General features: G+C 53.7%; 2 protein-coding genes across 2 annotated transcripts; both read right to left on the bottom strand.

The window, feature by feature from the left end:
* Positions 1-1702: 1702 nt before the first annotated feature.
* Positions 1703-4707, bottom strand: LOC120642661 (ubiquitin carboxyl-terminal hydrolase 3-like). Its single transcript, XM_039919229.1, has 9 exons — positions 4540-4707; positions 4306-4425; positions 4161-4211; positions 3429-3534; positions 2991-3049; positions 2825-2899; positions 2224-2272; positions 2044-2120; positions 1703-1968 (listed from the first exon to the last, which is right to left on the bottom strand). The coding sequence occupies exons 1-9, from the start codon at positions 4588-4590 to the stop codon at positions 1885-1887; spliced, it is 672 nt and encodes a 223-aa protein (XP_039775163.1). The 5' UTR covers positions 4591-4707; the 3' UTR covers positions 1703-1884.
* Positions 4708-13296: 8589 nt separating this feature from the next.
* On the bottom strand, positions 13297-14361 carry LOC120642660 (serine/threonine-protein kinase D6PKL2-like). The gene has a single exon (XM_039919228.1). The coding sequence runs from the start codon at positions 14284-14286 to the stop codon at positions 13459-13461; it is 828 nt and encodes a 275-aa protein (XP_039775162.1). The 5' UTR covers positions 14287-14361; the 3' UTR covers positions 13297-13458.
* Positions 14362-19334: the final 4973 nt, after the last annotated feature.

Below are 19334 nucleotides of genomic sequence, written 5' to 3'. Positions count from 1 at the left end.
TCGGGCTCCTCCCCGCCTTTGGAAGCCGCTACCGGCTTCATGGGCAGCTCCAGACCTGGAGCCGGTGCATTTTGCACCGTTTGGCAGGGCTCCGGGTGGAGCCGGTTTTGGAGCCACTCTTGGAGCCCTGCCAAATAGGGCCGAACTCTATTCCTTTGAAATTCCAATGAAAATCCTCCATTCCAAATAGGGCCTTAGTCCCACCTTGCTACTTGAGTAAAAATGGAGCCAACTTATAAGCTTTTGTCCTCTAGCCATAGTACCTTCGGATTGATCCTTTTACACGAAGCGAGGATGAAAACGTAAGTGAGAAACGGGCTTGCCCCTCGAAAGAGCTGGGCTGTCGGTGTTGGGGGGCGGGGTGTTACATCGATGCACACCAAAAGTACCGATATGACTAGATCAAGTACCGAAGAGACTTTGTTACCAGGTGGAACTTTCATCCAATACTAAAAAGAATTTTTTTAAATGATTAGGCACGACACATTTAAGAAAGAAGCAGCAGAAGTTTACAGTTTAAACAAGAAATACCAAAAAACTTCTCTTACACATTAAAAACCAAATTACTCCACCGCCGGCTGGTCACAGGCTATCCTTCTTAGTAGCACTTCCTCCTTCATAATACTGAAAACATTATGAGATTGCAAGTTTTTTGAGTTGAAGACGCGCCTACTCTTCTTCTTCCATAGGTTCCAAATGGGTATACATAAATAGAGCTGCTACGAAACGCCTCTGAAATCGTGACAAAGAAGACAAGCTTCGTCTCCACCACTCCTCGAAAAAGAAATTTTGGTACCGGGTGTTTAACCCTACGATGAATATCGAGACGGTCTCGATCTCGCTGTACCGGTTGGAATTTGTGGAATTTAGAGGTGAAACTATAGGATAAATTTAGGGACATAAAGTGCAATTTCCTCTTCTCCAACCCATATGACAAATTAAAGCATTCTGAGGGAAAGCTTCCCGGGCATGGAAAAGGTGTCTTGGCCGGATGGCGACAAGCCGGAGTGACAAGTCCCTGACGCGCATAGCGGTCAGCGGCGAACCAGACATGCCCGCCGTGCAGGGCTGTTTCGGGTTCCGACGAGTGGCCTGATTGGAAATTTGGATGACTCCCCACTCCCCGGACACGTATGCAGCTCGATGCAAGAGACGAACAACGCGGCGACGCTACGGCCATCACAGCTGGGAATATTGAACTCATGTGTGTAATGTGTGTTTTGGCGTGCTATTTGATTTTGAACCTTGTCTCTTTCAGCAGCCGTCCCTCTGAAACTCTCGTTCTCGGGAAAGCCAGCCCCGGCCCCGTGCCGGCACCGCCTCTCCGCCTCCAAAGCTCAATGGCAAACAGCAGCTCACGCCGTGACCCGCCGCTTCATGCTCCTAGGTCTTAGCCATCGGCAGGTGGGAGGAGGATGGATGCGGTCGGTCCGCGCGCAGCACGTCCAAGTCCAACCATCCGCTTCCGCCACCGCTACAAAGCGCCTGCCGCGTGCGACATCAGACTGCCACGCCTTCCCAGTTCCCCTACGGGGCGAGCAGCTCGGCGGCTTCCGGGCAGACCCACTCCGCGCACCATGGGTTCGCATGCCGTAGCAGCCATCACAAGCTGCCCAACCTCCGTTAGTATCATGCGTTTCTTCTCCAGGAACGTGAACAAACTGCCGTTCTCTGAATCTTGTATGTACAGATACAAAGCGAGGGTACCAAAGAGCTCTGCGTAGATACATTATTGTTGTCGCCATGTTATTTCGTTCTCGCGTGTTCGAATATTAAAACAAAAGCCAGAGAACATTACTAAATACTGCTTCTCTGTTGGACTGAAACTGAGGCTGCAGCAAACGAGAACGTTCACGGGTTGATATCTCGGGCTGTATATATTTATCACCTGCCTGAAAGAGCCATGACATTGAAGTTGTTTGACTCGGGATACAGTGCAAGTCTTTCTTTTATAACTTTTGCAGCATCCTGCACAGAAAGATGTCCAGAATCATAAGCCGGGAAATGGCTGATGAAAGAAATAGCACGAGTGCATCAATTTACCTGCAACAAGGTATCAGGGGACGAATGGCCATGGGATATTGGCCGCGAGGTACCTCCATCAAGCTCATAAAGTTCTCCTGGATAAAGGAAGGGTTATGAGAAGTGATCAACAGATTGATGGTCGGAAATTTGCTATAAATCAAACTACAGTGTTTTTGTAGGCGATTGTGTGTTACATACCATCGACACAAGAGAAACAAATATAATGTTCAATTACTCCATCCTTGGCCTGCTCAGCAAAATAAGATCTGTCAGATGGCAACCAAAGATGAAACAAGCTCAGGCTAAGGAACCTGTGTATTCTTTTTTTAAAAAAAAAACTAGGAACCTGTATTCTAGAAGTGTATCTTCCACCACAGTTTCAAATAATTGTGATTCTCAGTTCTTTAATAACAACCATAGACTGATATACTGTGAATGAACGAAAAATGCTCAATCGTCACTCACAATGACATATTATCAACAAAATTCACAACAGAATGCAGATATTCTGAATGACAAATGCATTCACACGATGGCAAGGAAAACATGGCATGTGAGCCCGTGGTCAGAAAATCTGGCTGCAAATCTGTAACTCTGGATTGTAAGCAAACTGTTTTATTTTAACATGAGCAAAATGATGTTAGCAGTTAGTTCCAAGATGGTCACTGATAACTGGAAACCATTTTGAGTTTTAAGAAGCACTGGCAATAAAAAAAAAAGGAACCAATGGCACGGGTAACAACAGAGCAACACCCATACATCTTGTGCAAATATTCATGCACTAGGCAAATGCTATTACCTCTGTGTCACCAGCAGAAACGGCAACAGAATGAGCATTCTCCATTTCTTGGTCCTCCTCAAGAAATGCAGCACGCTGAAATTATGAAGTATCCAATATGTTAGTTGAACAGAGAGGCAATCCCTCTTCATGGAAGCCTCTGAATTGTAACACATGAACTACTAACCTGGACTGGATCCATATCAGCGGTTTGTTTATAAAATCTATCAAAATACGACCCCTCACCTGCAAACGAAGTGCTGATCAGATGTCACTAAAAGTGAAAGGCAGCTACAGTAAAAGGATTGCTTTTGAAGGATCTTATGATCTTAAGGATCATGCAGAATTAAACATTACTATTTGTTTTTTAGAGCATTGCTAATTACTGTTGCCTGTTGGCGACCAAATGGATTGTAACACCAATAAGGAAATTGACCTGAACATTGATATGTCCTCTACAGCTAGACTAATAATTTTGCATGATTAAGCCAAGTATGTGGGATTACTTAGGGCAATTAGTTTTTATTTTTCACAAATGTTTGCAGTTTCACGAGATAACCTATCCCATATTAGATGATTATCCAAAACATGCAGATGAAAACTCCTGGAAGTAGAAAAGAAATACCTAGCTTGATTTTGGAAGCAGCATTTCCCAGTGCATGAATAATACCAACTGTTCCACAGGCGTTTCCAATCATCTGCCTTGTGAAATATACATTTTTGCTGGGCTCCTGCTTCATTTTAGTGTTTTAGGACTAATGAGGAAAAAAACACAACTATACTCTTGACAGTAAACAAGTTCAGTAATAGTCCAACAGTTAAGTTGGTAAACACAGCTTTATCTCACGCATAGATTCAAGTATTTGATGAAACTGAAACCTTAGATTTATGCGCTAAGTGTGCATCATTGATGAGCTAGGGTGCCAAATCTATTGAAACTTCAAGCTACTCATGTATATCAAAACCACTCGAAAAAGATAAAGGGCCAGATTTTTATGTAAAGAAAAACAAGTTAGTTTCATCAAAACAAACCTGAGCATGCTTACATTACAATAATAGTACCATTGATAATTTAAGTTTGATAAGCAATCTAAAGTACAAGCCAACAGTATGTACAGACAATCAAAATGTTCTGATTGGGGTCCACCTACAATATAAATAGCAAAACCACACAACAAATGTCACTATACAAGTTAGAAAAATACTTTCTGCCTTTCAAAAAAAGAAAAATAGTTTCGCCAGTTTCCCTGCATCGGATCAATAAAGGCGTTGGGCATATTCAATGGAACCAACTACTGAACAATTGTCAGTTAAAAAAAAAACTAAACCATCATGGCATCATCCAATTCAGACTCACCTTGGTCTCCACTGGTGTGGCAGTCGATGACTGGGATTCCTTGATCCGGTCCTGCCCACCAAAACGTCAGAGTAATAAGCTCCTCGGCGCAGAAGATTCGAGCAAACTCAGGAAGCGCAGGGCCAACTGGGAACAGGGGATCTACCTGGGGGTAGAGCAAGATGACGGCGAGCACGGGCTGGGGGACCATGGCGAGCATCTCGTCATCGAGGCCGTACACGTCGCAGAACCCCACGTCCTCGGGGACCCCCAGTCCCCACATGAACTGCACCAATCGTGAAGGGGCGCATGGCGCCGCCGTGAGAGGGGGAAAGACCGAGAGGCCGAGGCGGAAGCGGAACCAACCACGAGTACCGGAAGAGGGGAGGAGGTGGAGTACCTGGTTCATGACGTCCGGGTTGGCCTCGAGGGGGAGCCACCGTTTCACCATGGCTGCTGGCGCGCCGGAGGAAGGGGCGGCGGCGGCGGTTTGTTCAGGCTGCGCACTTAAATTCTCTGTTTCTGCTGCGCGGCGAATCTGCGCTTTTGTTGGGGGAATTTACATATTTAGAAAGGTCACTCGCTGGATTAGCACTCTTAAACGGGTTACTGCAAATTTAGTACTACTATAGCTGGAAATCTTACGTTTTTACCACTTTTGCCTACGTGGCGGGACACGGCGACAGGCCACGTTGACGCCCGGTCAGCAAGGCGAGGCGAAATGTCCTTTTATGCCCCGCCTTTGTTCATGTGCCCGTGACACCCCGTCCAGCCCGTTGACCGCCCCTTTGTCGAATTCAAGCGAAGATTCAGTAATTTTTAATTCCCAATCTGCTCCACGGAGAAGAAAGCATGGGAGCCCCGCTGCCTTCTCTGCTCTCCTTGTCGCTCTGCTCTGCTCTGTGTAACAGATAATGAACAATCTAGTAACAGATATAGATCTTGATGGTTAACACTAAAACTAGAAATAACGAAAATGACTGAACTGCATCAAAGCAAAACAAGCGGAGAAAAGTTAGAACGTGAGTAGTAGCTCAATTACTAATCTCGAAGTTCAATGATGGTTCAGTAATTCCAATCACCAATTTGCTGGTTCAGTAATTTCAATCACCAATTCTCCACGAGACCAAAATTAGAACAAAATTAGATGGGGGTAGAGAGCTGTGGGAGATCAGAGAACTGAATTACTGAGGCAAAATATCAATTACTTCATAATCAAAACAAAATCAGAGAGATTAGGTGAACGGCGGAGAGCTGCTTGATTCGTAGCACACATCTTTTTTTTTTCTTGTAATTTTGATCCTCGTCGCAGCAGCATGGGCGGCCGCGCTGGCCTTGTACGGCCAGCCGGCCACGTCCCCCGTGCAGCAGCAGCCTGGCAGGTAGCCTCCGCCGCCGGCATGCTCCTAGCACGCGCCCGCGCCGTGCGGCCACAAACCCTGCGAAGCAGCACCCCCGCCCCGTGCCTGCACCTCGCACGCGCGAGCCTGGCCTGTGCGGCCACCTCCGACGCGGCGCGGTACACGGCGCCTACCTGCTTCTCGCGCGGGACGCCGCCGGCCAATGCGGCTGCCTCCCCTGCTCCGCAGCACCCACGCGCCGCCGCGGTCTCCGGCCCCACGCGACCAAGCCCCGCGCTCTGCCGCCCTCGCCGGCCTTGCGCCCCGCCGCTCTCGCTGCCCTCGCCGGCCTTGCGCGCCGCCGCTCTCGCTGCCCCTACACGCCGTCGATCCGGAGAGGTGCGCCCTTGGGGCTTGCTGCGCCGCTGGCCTGCTGGCCCCGTGCGCCGCCTCTCCCGCCGGCCCGCATGCCGTCGATCCGCGGAGGCCTCGCGCGCAGCCGCGGATTCCGCTCCCTTCGGCCCATCACTAGCGCGCCGCCGCGGCCTCCGGCCCCGCCGCAGCCTCTGGCCCCTGCTCGCTCGCTCAACCCCGGATAGCGATAGCGAGAGGGGGTGAGGAGAGTGGGAGCGGTCAACGGGCTGGACGGGGTCACGGGCACATGAACAAAGAGGCAACAAAGAGGGCATAAAGGACATTTCGCCTCGCCTTGTGGACCGGGCGCCAACGTGGCCTGCCGCCGTGTCCTGCCACGTAGGCAAAAGTGGTAAAAACGTAAGATTTACGACTACAGTTGTGCTAAATCTGTAGGAGCCCGTTTAAGAGTGCTAATCCAGCGAGTGACCTTTCTTATAATGGTAAATATGTAAATATCCCCTTTTGTTGGGGGTGTTTCGTTCTTTTCCCCGCTTTCGCCGCTGCGGTTGTTAATTTTCACTTAATTGCACTTTAGCCCCCTGGGTTTGAAAAAATGACTACTCTGCTTCGTTTACCCAACGCCCAAGGCCCAACTGAAGTTTGTAGCATGCCAGACTCCGGGCACATAAACTGTATTTTTCTGGATGCGTACAGCGCATTAGAGTCTCTTTTTTCTGAAAGGATTTGTTTCAAGTCAAGTAATTTGGGTCCAAGGCCAAACAGAGAGGCTACAAATTTGGGAAAAACATCAAGATCAGCACATGTTCTAGACTTCTAGTGAGAGATCTTGCATTGCTAGTTCAAATGTGAAAGTTGCCACGCTATGAAGATGTAGGTCGGGGAAAAAAGGCTGAAGAGTGAAATTTTAGAGGAACTACGTGCTATCAGAACAAACATATATCTCCTTCCTCATGTAGTTCTGCAGATAATTGTGTTTCTGCAGAGAATGTATCCTTTCTGAATGCCCAAATCACGGCCCCGCCGGCAAGATGACCGACGGCCGACGACGTTTCCAAAGCCTAGCGCCCTCAATGACGCTGGCCAGATTTAGCTTGCCGCGCGTCAGCAACCCTCCGGCTCCAAGCCGTGCACGCGGAGCCAAAGGCTAGCCAGCAGCCGCCATCTGGCCAGCGGCCGCTCTGCAAGCCAGTCCGACGATACTGAACTTACACCGTTCTGCTTGATCAGCTATTCAGCTTCATCGCATCGAACAACATCCGTGCTTAGTGCGGGCGTGGCGGCACTGCCTGCCCCCGGCCGACGCCATGGGCGGCGCGCCGCGGCGGGTCCGTCGCTCTCTCTCACTCAGGCCACGCACCGCTTCACGGAACGGCCAGCCCAGGCGGCGCCCAGTCCTCACCGTGCAGGCGTGCGCCATGAACGCACACGGGAGCGCGCGCAACGGTGGCGGACACAGGAGCAATCGTTTCGCTCTCGCCAGTCGCCATGCGTCTTCTACCTCTGCAGCCAGTCAAGTTCTCACCATTCTGTCACCTACCTTCTCGATAGGCGCAGATAAATGGCACTTAGTCGATACGCACGCACGCGAGGCAGCGGCGGGACGGTCGGACGGCGGTGGCGCTCCGGCGATGCGCGATGTGAAGCAGGGACGCACGCGAGGCGGCGGCGGGAAGGTCGGACGGCGGTGGCGCTCCGGCGATGCGCGATGTGAAGCAGGGACGCACGCGAGGCGGCGGCAGGACGGTCGGATGGCGGTGGCGCTCCGGCGATGCGCGATGTGAAGCAGGGGCGGCGTTTCTGACCCTAGAGGGGGTGGACGTTGTTTCAGATACCATCCGGGTGGACGGTATTTGAAATACCGTCCACCCCTTGGATACACGGGAGCCGTCCGATCCGAGTCCTGCGGCTCAGATCAAATGAATCGCAGGAGGCGTTCTTCTTCGTCAGGAAGCGGGAGGGCGACGGCCGTGGGGACTGGGGAAGCAGAGGAGGGCGGCTCACTTGTGGTCGCGGCGGCATGGCGATGCAGGTTCCCCAAGCGCAAAGTCCACGGTGAGCCTGGTGTCCGATGCGGCGGTGCCGACTGTTGTCGACGGCACGGATTCCTTACATGGCGTGCAGTTTTATGCTACGTCACCGGCGGCGATCCATGGGCTTCACCTGCTCATCTATGGATTTCGCCGCTACTGTTGTCAATTTGCATCTCGAAACCGTGATAAGAACAAACGATGGCAGCAACCAGACCTGCGTCCGGCAGTTGCCGACGACATCGACCGCTCGGCAAACCCGTTCGAGAACGCTGCGAGCCTGCAACTCCCATGATCGGTTCCATCAATGCCATCAGTGGCCTCGTTGGTCAAAGCTGCAACTTCTACGTGATCGAGTCAATTCCATCGATGGCCTCGTCGCCGCGCGGCGGCACTGCCTGCCCACGCCGCGTCGACGGCTCGGTCGCTCAGGCCACGCCGACCTTCCATGCCGTCCTCGCCGTGCCCGGCAGCACCGCCACCGTCCGTGTGCCGTGCTTGTCGCGAGAGGGCAGGCCCCGAGACCTTCGAGAGGAAGTGAAAGGGAGCCACGGAACGCCAGAAACGCCTCCCAGGCACTGCCGGACTGCGGCGTCGCTCCAGTGGCGCACGAGATGAAGCGGGGGAGGCATTTCCTGAGCGCCCGGGGGTGGACGGTATTTCGGATACCGACCGGGCGGACGGTATTTGAAACACCGTCCACCCTTGGGTACCCCACAGCCGTCCGATGCGAGTCCTGCGGCTCAGATCAGATGAATTGCCAGGATGGGCCCTTCTTCCTCCTCCGGCGCGGCGCGGAAGGCCGCGGACCGGACCCGAGTGGTCCGCCGGTTCAAGAGAAGCGGAGGCGGGCCGCTAACTTGGGCGGCGAGCAGCAGCAGCTAGAGTTGATGCGCTTGTCGAGATGCCACGCGCGCTCGGCATTCGGCGGGCTTGGTCTCCGGCGCCGACCGAGCGGCCGCCTGTTTCCAGCGCAGATTACTACGTCGCCGGCGGCGATCCATGGCCTGCACCTTCTCGTCTATTACTTCCGCCGCGCTCGCTGCTCGTCAATTTCTTTAGTAGGCAAACATATCTACCTAATTTTGGTCAATTCTGATCTCAGAATTTGCATCAATGGCGAAAACTGGCTGGGAACTGTAACTCTGGCTGGTCAGCAATCAGTTCTTTTTTTCAGGCGAGCAAAACTGTTCTTAGGATTTAGTTCCCAGGTAGGCAATTTGAAGTGATAACTGGAGACCACTTTGATTCTGAGAACCATTGGCAGTAAAATTGACAATATCCTGAGTATATTTCAAAAGAATAACACCCATGCTCCTGTGAGAAACCTTATGTTTGCTAGTTTAAATTCCTGTTAAAATCTAGACCCCAGCGTCTGATGTTTCCAATCCTCATTGGACAGACAACTGACAAGACGAGTTCCGGGCAAGACGGCAGCCGCCACCGCCAGCCACCCGCCGAAGGCGGACGCCCGCTCGTCGCTCGACACGCACGTTGGTTAAACCTGCAGCTTCTATTTTATGCGCTCCATCCCCTCAATCACCTCGGTGGCGCGCGGCAGCTCTGCCTGCCTGCGTCAACAGCTCGGTCGCTCAGACCACGGCGACGTTCCGTCCATATCATCCTCGCCGCGTCCAGCGGCACCACCATCGTTCGTGGCATACTTGTCGTGAGAGCCGAGAGGGCGGGCCACGAGGTGTTCGAGGGGAAGCGCGAGGGAGCCACGGGACGCAAGGGACGGCCGGACAGCGGCGGCGCTCCGGCGATGCGCGATATGAAGCAAGGGCGGCGTTTCTGGCCCTAGGGGGTGGACGTTGTTTCAAATACCGTCCGGGTGGACGGTATTTGAAATACCGTCCACCCCTTGGGTACCGAGAGCCGTCCGATCCCCGTCCTACGGCTCGGATCAGATGAATCGCAGGAGGCGTTCTTGTTCGTCAGGCGCGGCGCGGAAGCGGGAGGGCCACGGCCGTGGAGAAACAGAGGTAGGCGGCTCACTTGGTGGTCGCGGCGGCATGGGCGGTGCAGGTGCCACAAGGGCTCGGTCCTCGGCGGGCCTGGTCTCTGGTGCGGCGGTGCCGACTGTTGTCGACCGCATGACGACGTCTACACTGCAGGACTCCTTCCATGGAGTTTGTTTCCGGAGCAGTTTGCTACGTCGCCGGCGGCGATCCATGGCCTTCATCTGCTCATCGACCGCTCGGCAAACCCGTTGGATTGGAGAACGCTGCAGCTCCCATGATCGGCTCCATCAATGCCATCAGTGGCCTCGTTGATCAAAGCTGCAACTTCTGCGTGATCGAGTCAATTCCATCGATGGCCTCGCGGCGGCACTGCCTGCCCACGCCGCGTCGACGGCACGGTCGCTCAGGCCACGGCGACGTTCCATGTCGTCCTCACCGCATCCGACGGCACCGCCGTCGTCCGTGCCGTGCTTGTTGCGAGACCTTCTAGAGGAAGTGAAAGGGATCCACGGGACGCAAGGCACCTCCGGACGGCGGCGGCGCTCCGGTGGCGCACGAGATGAAGCGGGGGAGTCGTTTCCTGAGCGCCCGGGGGTGGACGGTATTTCGGATACCGACCGGGCGGACGGTATTTGAAACACCGTCCCCCCTTGGGTACCCGAGAGCCGTCCGATCCGAGTCCTGCGGCTCAGATCAGATGAATTGCCAGGAGGGGGGCCTTCTTCCTCCTCCGGCGCGGCGCGGAAGGCCGTGGACCGGACCCGAGGTGGACTGCCGGCTCAAGAGAAGCGGAGGCGGGCGGCTAACTTGGGCGGCGAAGAGCAGCAGCTAGAGGTGAGGCGCTTGTCGAGATGCCACGCGCGCTCGGCATTCGGCGGGCTTGGTCTCCGACGCCGATCGAGCGGCCGCCTGTTTCCAGCGCGGATTACTACGTCGCCGGCGGCGATCCATGGCCTGCACCTGCTCTTCTATTACTTCCGACTCGCTCGCTGCTCATCGATTGCTTTAGTAGGCAAACATATGACATATCTACCTAATTTTGGTCAATTCTGATCTGAGAATTTTGCATCGATGGCGAAAACTGGCTGGGAACTGTAACTCTGGCTGGTCAGCAATCAGTTCTTTTTTTCAGGTGAGCAAAACTGCTGTTCGGAGTTAGTTCCCAGGTAGGCAATTTGAAGTGATAACTGGAAACCACTTTGATTCTGGGAGCCTCATTGGACAGACAACTGACAAGATGAATTCACGCGACTTCCCGGCCAAGCCGGCAGCCGCCAGCGACCCGCCGACGGCGGACGGCCGCTCGTAGCTCGACACGCACGTTGGTAAAACCTGCAACTTCGATTTGATATGATCCATCCCCTCAATGACCTCGGTGGCGCTGCCTGCCGGCGTCGACAGCTTGGTCGCTCAGACCACGGCGACGTTCCATATCATCCTCGCCGCGTCCGACGGCACCGCCATCGTTTGTGACGTGCTTGTCGCGAGAGGCGAGAGGGCGGGCCACAAGTGTTCGAGGGGAAGCGCGAGGGATCCACGGGACGCAAGGGACGGCCGGACAGCGGCGGCGCTCCGGCGAGGCACGACGTGAAGCGAGGGGCGCCGCAGGGGTGGACGGTATTTCGGATGCCGACCGGGTGGACGGTATTTGAAACACCGTCCACCCCCTGGCTACCTGATATCCGTCCGATCCGAATTCTACGGTTCAGATTGGAGGAGCGCAGGCGAAGCGTTTTTTCTCGTCAGGCGCTGGCGCGCGGCGCGGAAGCCCGGGAGGGGGCGAAGGAGGAGAGGAGGTGCTGACTCGGATGGCGAGGAGCGCCGCCGCGATAGGAGGTGATGCGCTTTGTGGAGATGCCGCAATCGCTCGGCGCTCGGCGGCCCTGGTCTCCGGTTCCGAGGCCGACCACGCGCCGCGTGCCCAGAGCACACGTCCATGGCGTCTGTTACTCTGTTTCCACTTTCCACCGCGGTTTACCACGTCGCCGGCGGAGGCCATTGCCTGCACCTGCTCATTTGTTGCTTCCGCCGCCGCAGATCGATAATTTGCACATGATAATTTGTACATTTCCTGCCTCATTGGACAGACAACTGACAAGATGAATTCACGCGACTTCCCGGCCAAGCCGCCAGCTGCCAGCGACCCACCGACGGTGGACGGCCGCTCGTCGCTCGACACGCACGTGGGTAAAACCTGCAGCTTCTATTTGATGCGCTCCATCCCCTCAATGACCTCGGCGGCGCGCGGCGGCGCTGCCTGCCGGCGTCGAAGTTGCAGATGGCGCCACCGCCATGGTTCGTGACGTGCTTGTCGCGAGAGTCGAGAGGGCGGGCCACGCGGTGTTCGAGGGGAAGCGCGAGGGAGCCACGGGACGCAAGGGACGGCCGGACAGCGGCGGCGCTCCGGCGAGGCAGGACGTGAAGCAAGGAGGCGTTTCTTCTGGGCGCCGCACGGGTGGACGGTATTTCGGATGCGGACCGGGTGGACGGTATTTGAAACACCGTCCTCCCCTTTGTACACGAGATCCGTCCGATCCGAGTTCTGCGGCTCAGATTGGATAAGCGCACGGGAAGCGTTTTTCCTCGTCAGGCGCTGGCGCGAGGCGCGGAAGCCCGGGAGGGGGCAAGGCCGTGGTGATCCGCCGTCTCCGGAGAAGGAAAGGAGGTCTGCTGGCTCGGCCGGCAAGGAGCGCCGGCTAACGCCGCGACAGGAGGTGATGCGCTTGTGGACATGCCGCAATCGCCCGGCGCTCGGCGGCCCTGGTCTCCGGTTCCGACTGCCGATCACGCGCCAGGTGCCCAGAGGACAAATCCATGGCGTCTGTTTCCACCGCGGTTTACCACGTCGCCGGCGGCGACCATTGCCTGCAGCACCTGCTTGTTTGTTGCTTCCGCCGCCGCAGATCGTTAATTTGCACATGAAAAGCGTAGGCGGACTGGCGGAGCCAAGAGGAGCCGACGGCAGCCACCAGCCCAGTGTCCGCCCGTCGCGGTCCGCAGATGACTGACATCGGCCGGTCGGCAGAACCCGCTGGAGAGAATACGGGCAACTCCTGCGTGATGTGCTCCGTAAATGCAATCGGTGGGCGCGGCTGCATTACCTGTCGCCGACGCGTCGGCGCGGCCGCAAGGCAGGCCAGAACCGCCTCCCCGATGAACCGGCGGCGTCCGTCCAGCGGCCCGTGTGCGCCTCAAATGACCACACCGTCACGGGGCACGGCAAGAGCAAGCTTTTCAACCCGGCGGCAAGCTCACGGGCGGCACACCGTTTTCTGGGACCCGTGCAGCAAAGAGGAAGCATTTCGCAACAGCTACAGCATATTTCTGCATATGTTTGAGCACGAGAACGTTTCGCCTATGGTTTCAGTTTTACTGCAACGCACCAGTGAGCAAGAAGTTCAGGGCTGCAGAGAATGTCTATCGCTACAGAAATGTAAAATGTGGAGACTTTAGTAGGCAAACACAACTATCTAATTCTGGTCAATTCAGATCTGATAATTTTGCACCGATGGTGAGATACAGACCACCATATCGAATCACACGACATCAAACTGACCATACACCAACACTCCAACAGTAAGCAAACAATAGCAGCCACTGGGCACCTACTCTAAAAGAACTCGAAGTCCAGGTACTTTCCACCCGACTTCACGTCCGCGGCAACTATCCTCTTGCTGTTGCTCCCGATTGCCTCGGCCACACCATACTTCACTGGCAGCTCTGCCTCAACGGGTCTTGGGACCTCAGGTGGAGTGCTGCACCGGATGAGAGCCCAGTTCACACCTTCGAAGAAGGGGTGCTGCTTTATCTCTGTCGCTCCCCGCTTCACTCCTAGGCGGTTCTGTGGTTCCTTGATCAGAAGCCCCCTGATGAGGTCTCTGCTAGAGTAGCTTGTGGATGGTGACTCTGGAAATTTTAGCTGCTGACCAACCACGTTAAACAGTGTGGCACGGTTTCCTGACCCCTTGAATGGGGTTTTGCCATACAGCAGCTCATGAAGGAAGATGCCAAAGGTCCACCAGTCAACAGCACTTCCATGGCCTTCGCCTTTGATGATTTCAGGTGCCAAGTATTCATGAGTCCCAACAAATGACATCGACCGAGCCGACGTTGGTTCAGCAACAAGCTCGGGCAGGGTGCCAGCATTCTGTCCCAACTCAGATCTTGTCTTTCTAGTCTTTTTCTTGCTCTTCTGACCGAAGAATTTGGGAAGGAAGCATGCAGGCTGAATACAGGCTGAAGTAGGTTCCATGCAAGCAGGTTGTGCACAGAAAGATCCACCTGCTCTTCTGGGATCAGAATCAAAAGCTGATGTTCTGATGAGTGTAGGTGAGACTGCACATCTCAGGGAGAGGTCAAAATCTGAAAGCATTATGTGCCCATCATCACGCACAAGAACATTTTCTGGTTTCAGATCCCTGTACACAACACCCAACATGTGTAGATACTCCAGGGCTAGAAGTACTTCCGCAGCATAAAACCTGCCAAGAATCAGAGCACTCCATGTTAGTGCTTGCAATTACAAGAAGGTATAGGCTCCTCAACATAACTGGCAACTGTTGAATTGTTAAACAGATGTAACAAAACTAGAATCTAGCATGACCTATATCTCTATTGATGCTACTCATGACATGGGCCCTGCTCTATAAATTTTTAGTCCATGAAAGTAATTCAGGAAACATTTAAGGATACCTCCTTAGGTGCACTTTGTTCTCTACGCATCACTCAAGAGCTATTAGAGTCTATTTGAGAATTTTGGAGAGAGCATAAGTGGGCAAAGTTAGATTCTCCAAAAAGCGCAATAAGACTAGGATGGTAACATGGTCAGTAAAGCAACTAGTAAATTATTAAATTAGATCAACAAGATCCTGGGATATGAATAATATTTTCCTTCTCTGAACTACTGAATCGTCCATATGGATTCTTAAACCATATAACCGTGTGTAAACATATTCTTAAACCGTATAACCGTGTGTAAACTGTGTGAAGTGGTTCATCTGATATTCTAAACGTACCATGCGAGTAACCATATAAACCGTGTGGAGTAGTTCATTCGATGTTCCAACGTACCACGTGAGTTTGGGACGAGATTCCAAATGTGCAAGCAAATATTTAGAATTCTCTATGTAATTTTATCTTTTCTCATTTACTCCTCTATCTTCTTTTCCAGCACCTCCCTCCTCCCACCGTCCGGCAGCGCCGGACTTGGCCAGCCTCAACAACGGTCATAGATGACGAGGAGTGAACTGACAAACTTGGCTAGTATCAGCACCGCCACTATAGAGGACTGAACCGCCACCGCCGTGGCCCCACAGAAGGGGGTGGCCATGAGGCGGCGCAGCGTAGGTTCACTTAACACGGTTTAGAAATTTAAATAGACGATTTGAGAGTTCGGAACTCTAAGTAAAAAAAGAGCTATTGATTGTGACATCCCGGTCCAATAAAAATGAATTTGAGTCCACTAGTGGCCTAAGTGTGAGTGGCATGGCATGTGTGTGGGGAGTTGTTCCACCTTACTAATTGAGAGTGAGTCTCCCCAACATATAAATCCAGGTGCCAAGTGCATTTCATCCCCCGGGTTAACCCATTTACGCGAAGCGAGGACGAAAGCGTAAGCGGTGTTGGTGCGAGTGTGTGTCTTACTCAACGTGAGAGTAGGACTTAACCATATTTGGGACTGGAGCGTTACAATTGGCCCAATTTGGATGTGGCCCAGTTGTGACCCATGAGTGTTGCGTGCCCATGTTTAGGGCCTATTTGAAACAAAGGAATACAAAAGGGAACTGATTGAAATGGGTGTTTGGAACACAGGAATTTGTAGAGTAAAATGCACCACCGGCCCTTGAACTTGGCAGCGGGTGTAATCCGGGTCCCTAAACTCCCAAAATGCATATTTGGGTCCCTAAACTTGTTAACTGGTTCACGTGAGGTCCAAATCACCATTAGCCTTGTCAAACCAGCATGTCAAGCTGACTGGATGCTGACCAAGACCTAACATGTGGGGCCCACATGTCAGATCCATCCTCCTCCTTCTTCTGCCTTCATCCCACGCGGCGGCTGCTGGTCCTGATCGGCTAGGGCGCTTCCATGCCTACGCGGCAGGGAGGGTGCCGCACCAGGTCCCAGGGGTGCCGCGCCATGCCAGCAATCGGGGGTCGCGCCCGCACGTCGGCGGCTTGCAGAGCACTCTGGCCGCAGATCCGCTCCGGCCCGCCACCACCTATAGGCTTTGTCGGCGGCGGGAACACCGCGCCACCACCTGCCCGCCCCACACCACTGCTACGCCGGCTTCGCCCCGGATGACGTGAGCGAGCTCCGCCACCGCTCCACCCCCGCGGGGCGCGGCGGCGTGCTTCGCCGGGCGCCACCGCCGCCGCCACCTCACAGGCCCCCGCAGCCTCGCCGCCGCGGCGTGGTAGGCCGCCGCCGTAGGGGTGCATGCGAGAAAGGCAGAGGAAGGAGGATGATGGATCTGACATGTGGGCCCCACATGTTAGGTCCGACAAGCTGGTGGTTTAAAAAAGATAATGGCGATTTGGACCTCACCTGAACTAATTAACAAGTTTGGGGACCCAGATGTGCATTTTGGGGGTTTGAGGACCCGGATGACAGCCGCTGCCAAGTTCAGGGGCCGGCGGTGCATTTTACTCGGAATTTGTATCAAAGTTCATTCGAACATCCCACTGATAATAATACAATAGGGCTTAATGTAGATTAATTAATGTCCTTTTTTCTTTTAACCATGTTGCATGTGGAGCTTTTGGTTCGCTATACATTATTTGCTCGATTCAACACGCTGGACAGAATAATGGAGAATGCAAGTCCAATCGAAACGCCATCGCTAAGGTTTGAGCAATCGCAGTGGGAAGCCGCAAGCATGCTCCAGCGACGGGGTGAGCTCGTCAACAGCAGGGTGAAGACAAGCTAGAGGCGCTGTGTGCACTGAGATACGGTCGCCAAGCTCATGTCTAGTGGAGCAAGCTCAAACTCAAGCGGAGGTAGCGTTGCGAGATCCAATCGTGCGACGAGCTCGTCGCTGCGGATCCGAGGAAGAGCGACATGGAAGGTAGCTTCAGCGATGCAGCGCGTGCTGCTGTTGCACCACGATGATTATCAAAAGGGGTTAGCCTCTCCGTCAGACGCAGGAAGATTTTCCAAGAGCTCGAGGTGGATGTTTCCTTTCCTCCATTTTGTACAGGAAAGCTTGACTTTCCAGAGGAACGACAACATTCATTCCTTCGTTCCAAACGCTGTGTGACGTCATCAAAATACAGGAAGGGCTTGTTTGGCAGGGCTTCTAGCTCCTCTAAAATTAGCTCCAGCTCTGGCTTTTTTGGTGGAGCGGCTTCACTGGTGGAGCTGAAGCCGTTTTGGAAAGCGTTTGGCAAAACAGCTTCACCTGTTGGATTAATGTTGTAAAATATCTAAATCGCCATTTTCATATTTTTTTCTTTTCTTTTTTTCTCCTCTTCTTTTTTTTTCTTTTCCTTTTCTTTTTTCCTCCTCCTCTTATCCATTCGCCCCACCCGTCCCATCCCCGTCTCCCTCCTCAAATCCCTCGTCACCCAGCCCCGCCGCCTCCACCAAGCGGTGGCGGCCCGCGCCTCCTCCTCCACCACCCGGACCACGCCTCCTCCTCCTCCTCCTCCCGGACCCGCACCTCCTCCTCCAGTCCTCCTCCCAGCGGCGGCCCGAGCCTCCTCCTCCTCCACACGCCGGTGCCGCCTCGTCCTCCTCCTCCACACGTCGGCGGCGCCTCGTCCTGCTCCTTCAGGCGGCGCCCATGTTTCCTCGGGGTCATGAGCTCCCACTGCCTCCTCCGCTCGGTCTCCCGCCGCCGCCCGGCCCTGTCGCCGCCACGCATCTCCCTCCGGCGGTCCGGCGCCCTCCTCCCCGCTGGGCTATGCCCCTGCGGCAGCCGGCGGCCACGTGCCTGCAAACACTCTGCGCCCGGGGCAGAGCTGGAAAGGGCGAGGAGGAGCCGCTTGGCGCCAGGATTTCGGGCTCCTCCCCGCCTTTGGAAGCCGCTACCGGCTCCATGGGCAGCTCCAGACCTGGAGCCGGTGCATTTTGCACCGTTTGGCAGGGCTCCGGGTGGAATCGGTTTTGGAACCGCTCTTGGAGCCCTACCAAACAGGGCCGAACTCTATTCCTTTGAAATTCCAATGAAAATCCTCCATTCCAAATAGGGCCTTAGTCCCACCTTGCTACTTCAGTAAAAATGGAGCCAACTTATAAGCCTTTGTCCTCCAGCCATAGCACATTCGGATTGATCCTTTTACGTGAAGCGAGGATGAAAATGTAAGTGAGAAACGGGCTCGCCCCTCGAAAGAGCTGGGCTGTCAGTGTTGGGGGGCGGGGTGTTACATCGATGCACACCAAAAATACCGATATGACTAGATCAAGTACTGAAGAGACTTTGGTACCGGGTGGAACTTTCATCCAATACTAAAAAGAATTTTTTTAAATGATTAGGCACGACACAATTAAGAAAGAAGCAGCAGAAGTTTACAGTTTAAACAAGAAAGACCAAAAACATTCTCTTACACATTAAAAACCAAATTACTCCACCGCCGGCTGGTCAAAGGCTATCCTTCTTAGTAGCACTTCCTCCTCTATAATACTGAAAACATTATGAGGTTGCAAGTTTTTTGAGTTGAAGACGCGGCTACTCTTCTTCTTCCATAGGTTCCAAATGGGTATACATAAATAGAGCTGCTACGAAACGCCTCTGAGATCGTGACAAAGACAAGCTTCTTCTCCACCACTCCTCGAAAAAGAGATTTTGGTACGGGTGTTTAACCATATGATGAATATCGAGACTGTCTCGATCTTGCGGTACCGGTTGGAACTAGTGGAATTTAGAGGTGAAACTATAGGATAAATTTGGTACGGGTGTTTAACCATATGATGAATATCGAGACTGTCTCGATCTTGCGGTACCGGTTGGAACTAGTGGAATTTAGAGGTGAAACTATAGGATAAATTTAGGGACATAAAGTTCAATTTCCTCTTCTCCAACCCTGACGACAAATTAAAGCATTCTGAGGGAAAGCTTCCCGGGCATGGAAAAGGTATCTTGGCCGGATGGCGACAAGCCTGAGTGACAAGTCCCTGACGCGCATAGCGGTCAGCGGCGAACCAGACATGCCCGCCGTGCAGGGCTGTTTCGGGTTCCGACGAGTGGCCTGATTGGAAATTTGGATGACTCCCCACTCGCCGGACACGTATGCAGCTCGATGCGAGAGACGAACAACGCGGCGACGCTACGGCCATCACAGCTGGGAATATTGAACTCATGTGTGTAATGTGTGTTTTGGCGTGCTATTTGATTTTGAACCTTGTCTCTTTCAGCAGCCGTCCCTCTGAAACTCTCGTTCTCGGGAAAGCCAGCCCGGCCCCGTGCCGGCACCGCCTCTCCGCCTCCAAAGCTCAATGGCAAACAGCAGCTCACGCCGTGACCCGCCGCTTCATGCTCCTAGGTCT

This window comes from Panicum virgatum, chromosome 7K, assembly GCF_016808335.1.
Source record: "Panicum virgatum strain AP13 chromosome 7K, P.virgatum_v5, whole genome shotgun sequence".
Classification (NCBI taxonomy): Eukaryota; Viridiplantae; Streptophyta; class Magnoliopsida; order Poales; family Poaceae; genus Panicum; species Panicum virgatum.
This window is presented reverse-complemented; position numbering and strand designations above follow the sequence as displayed.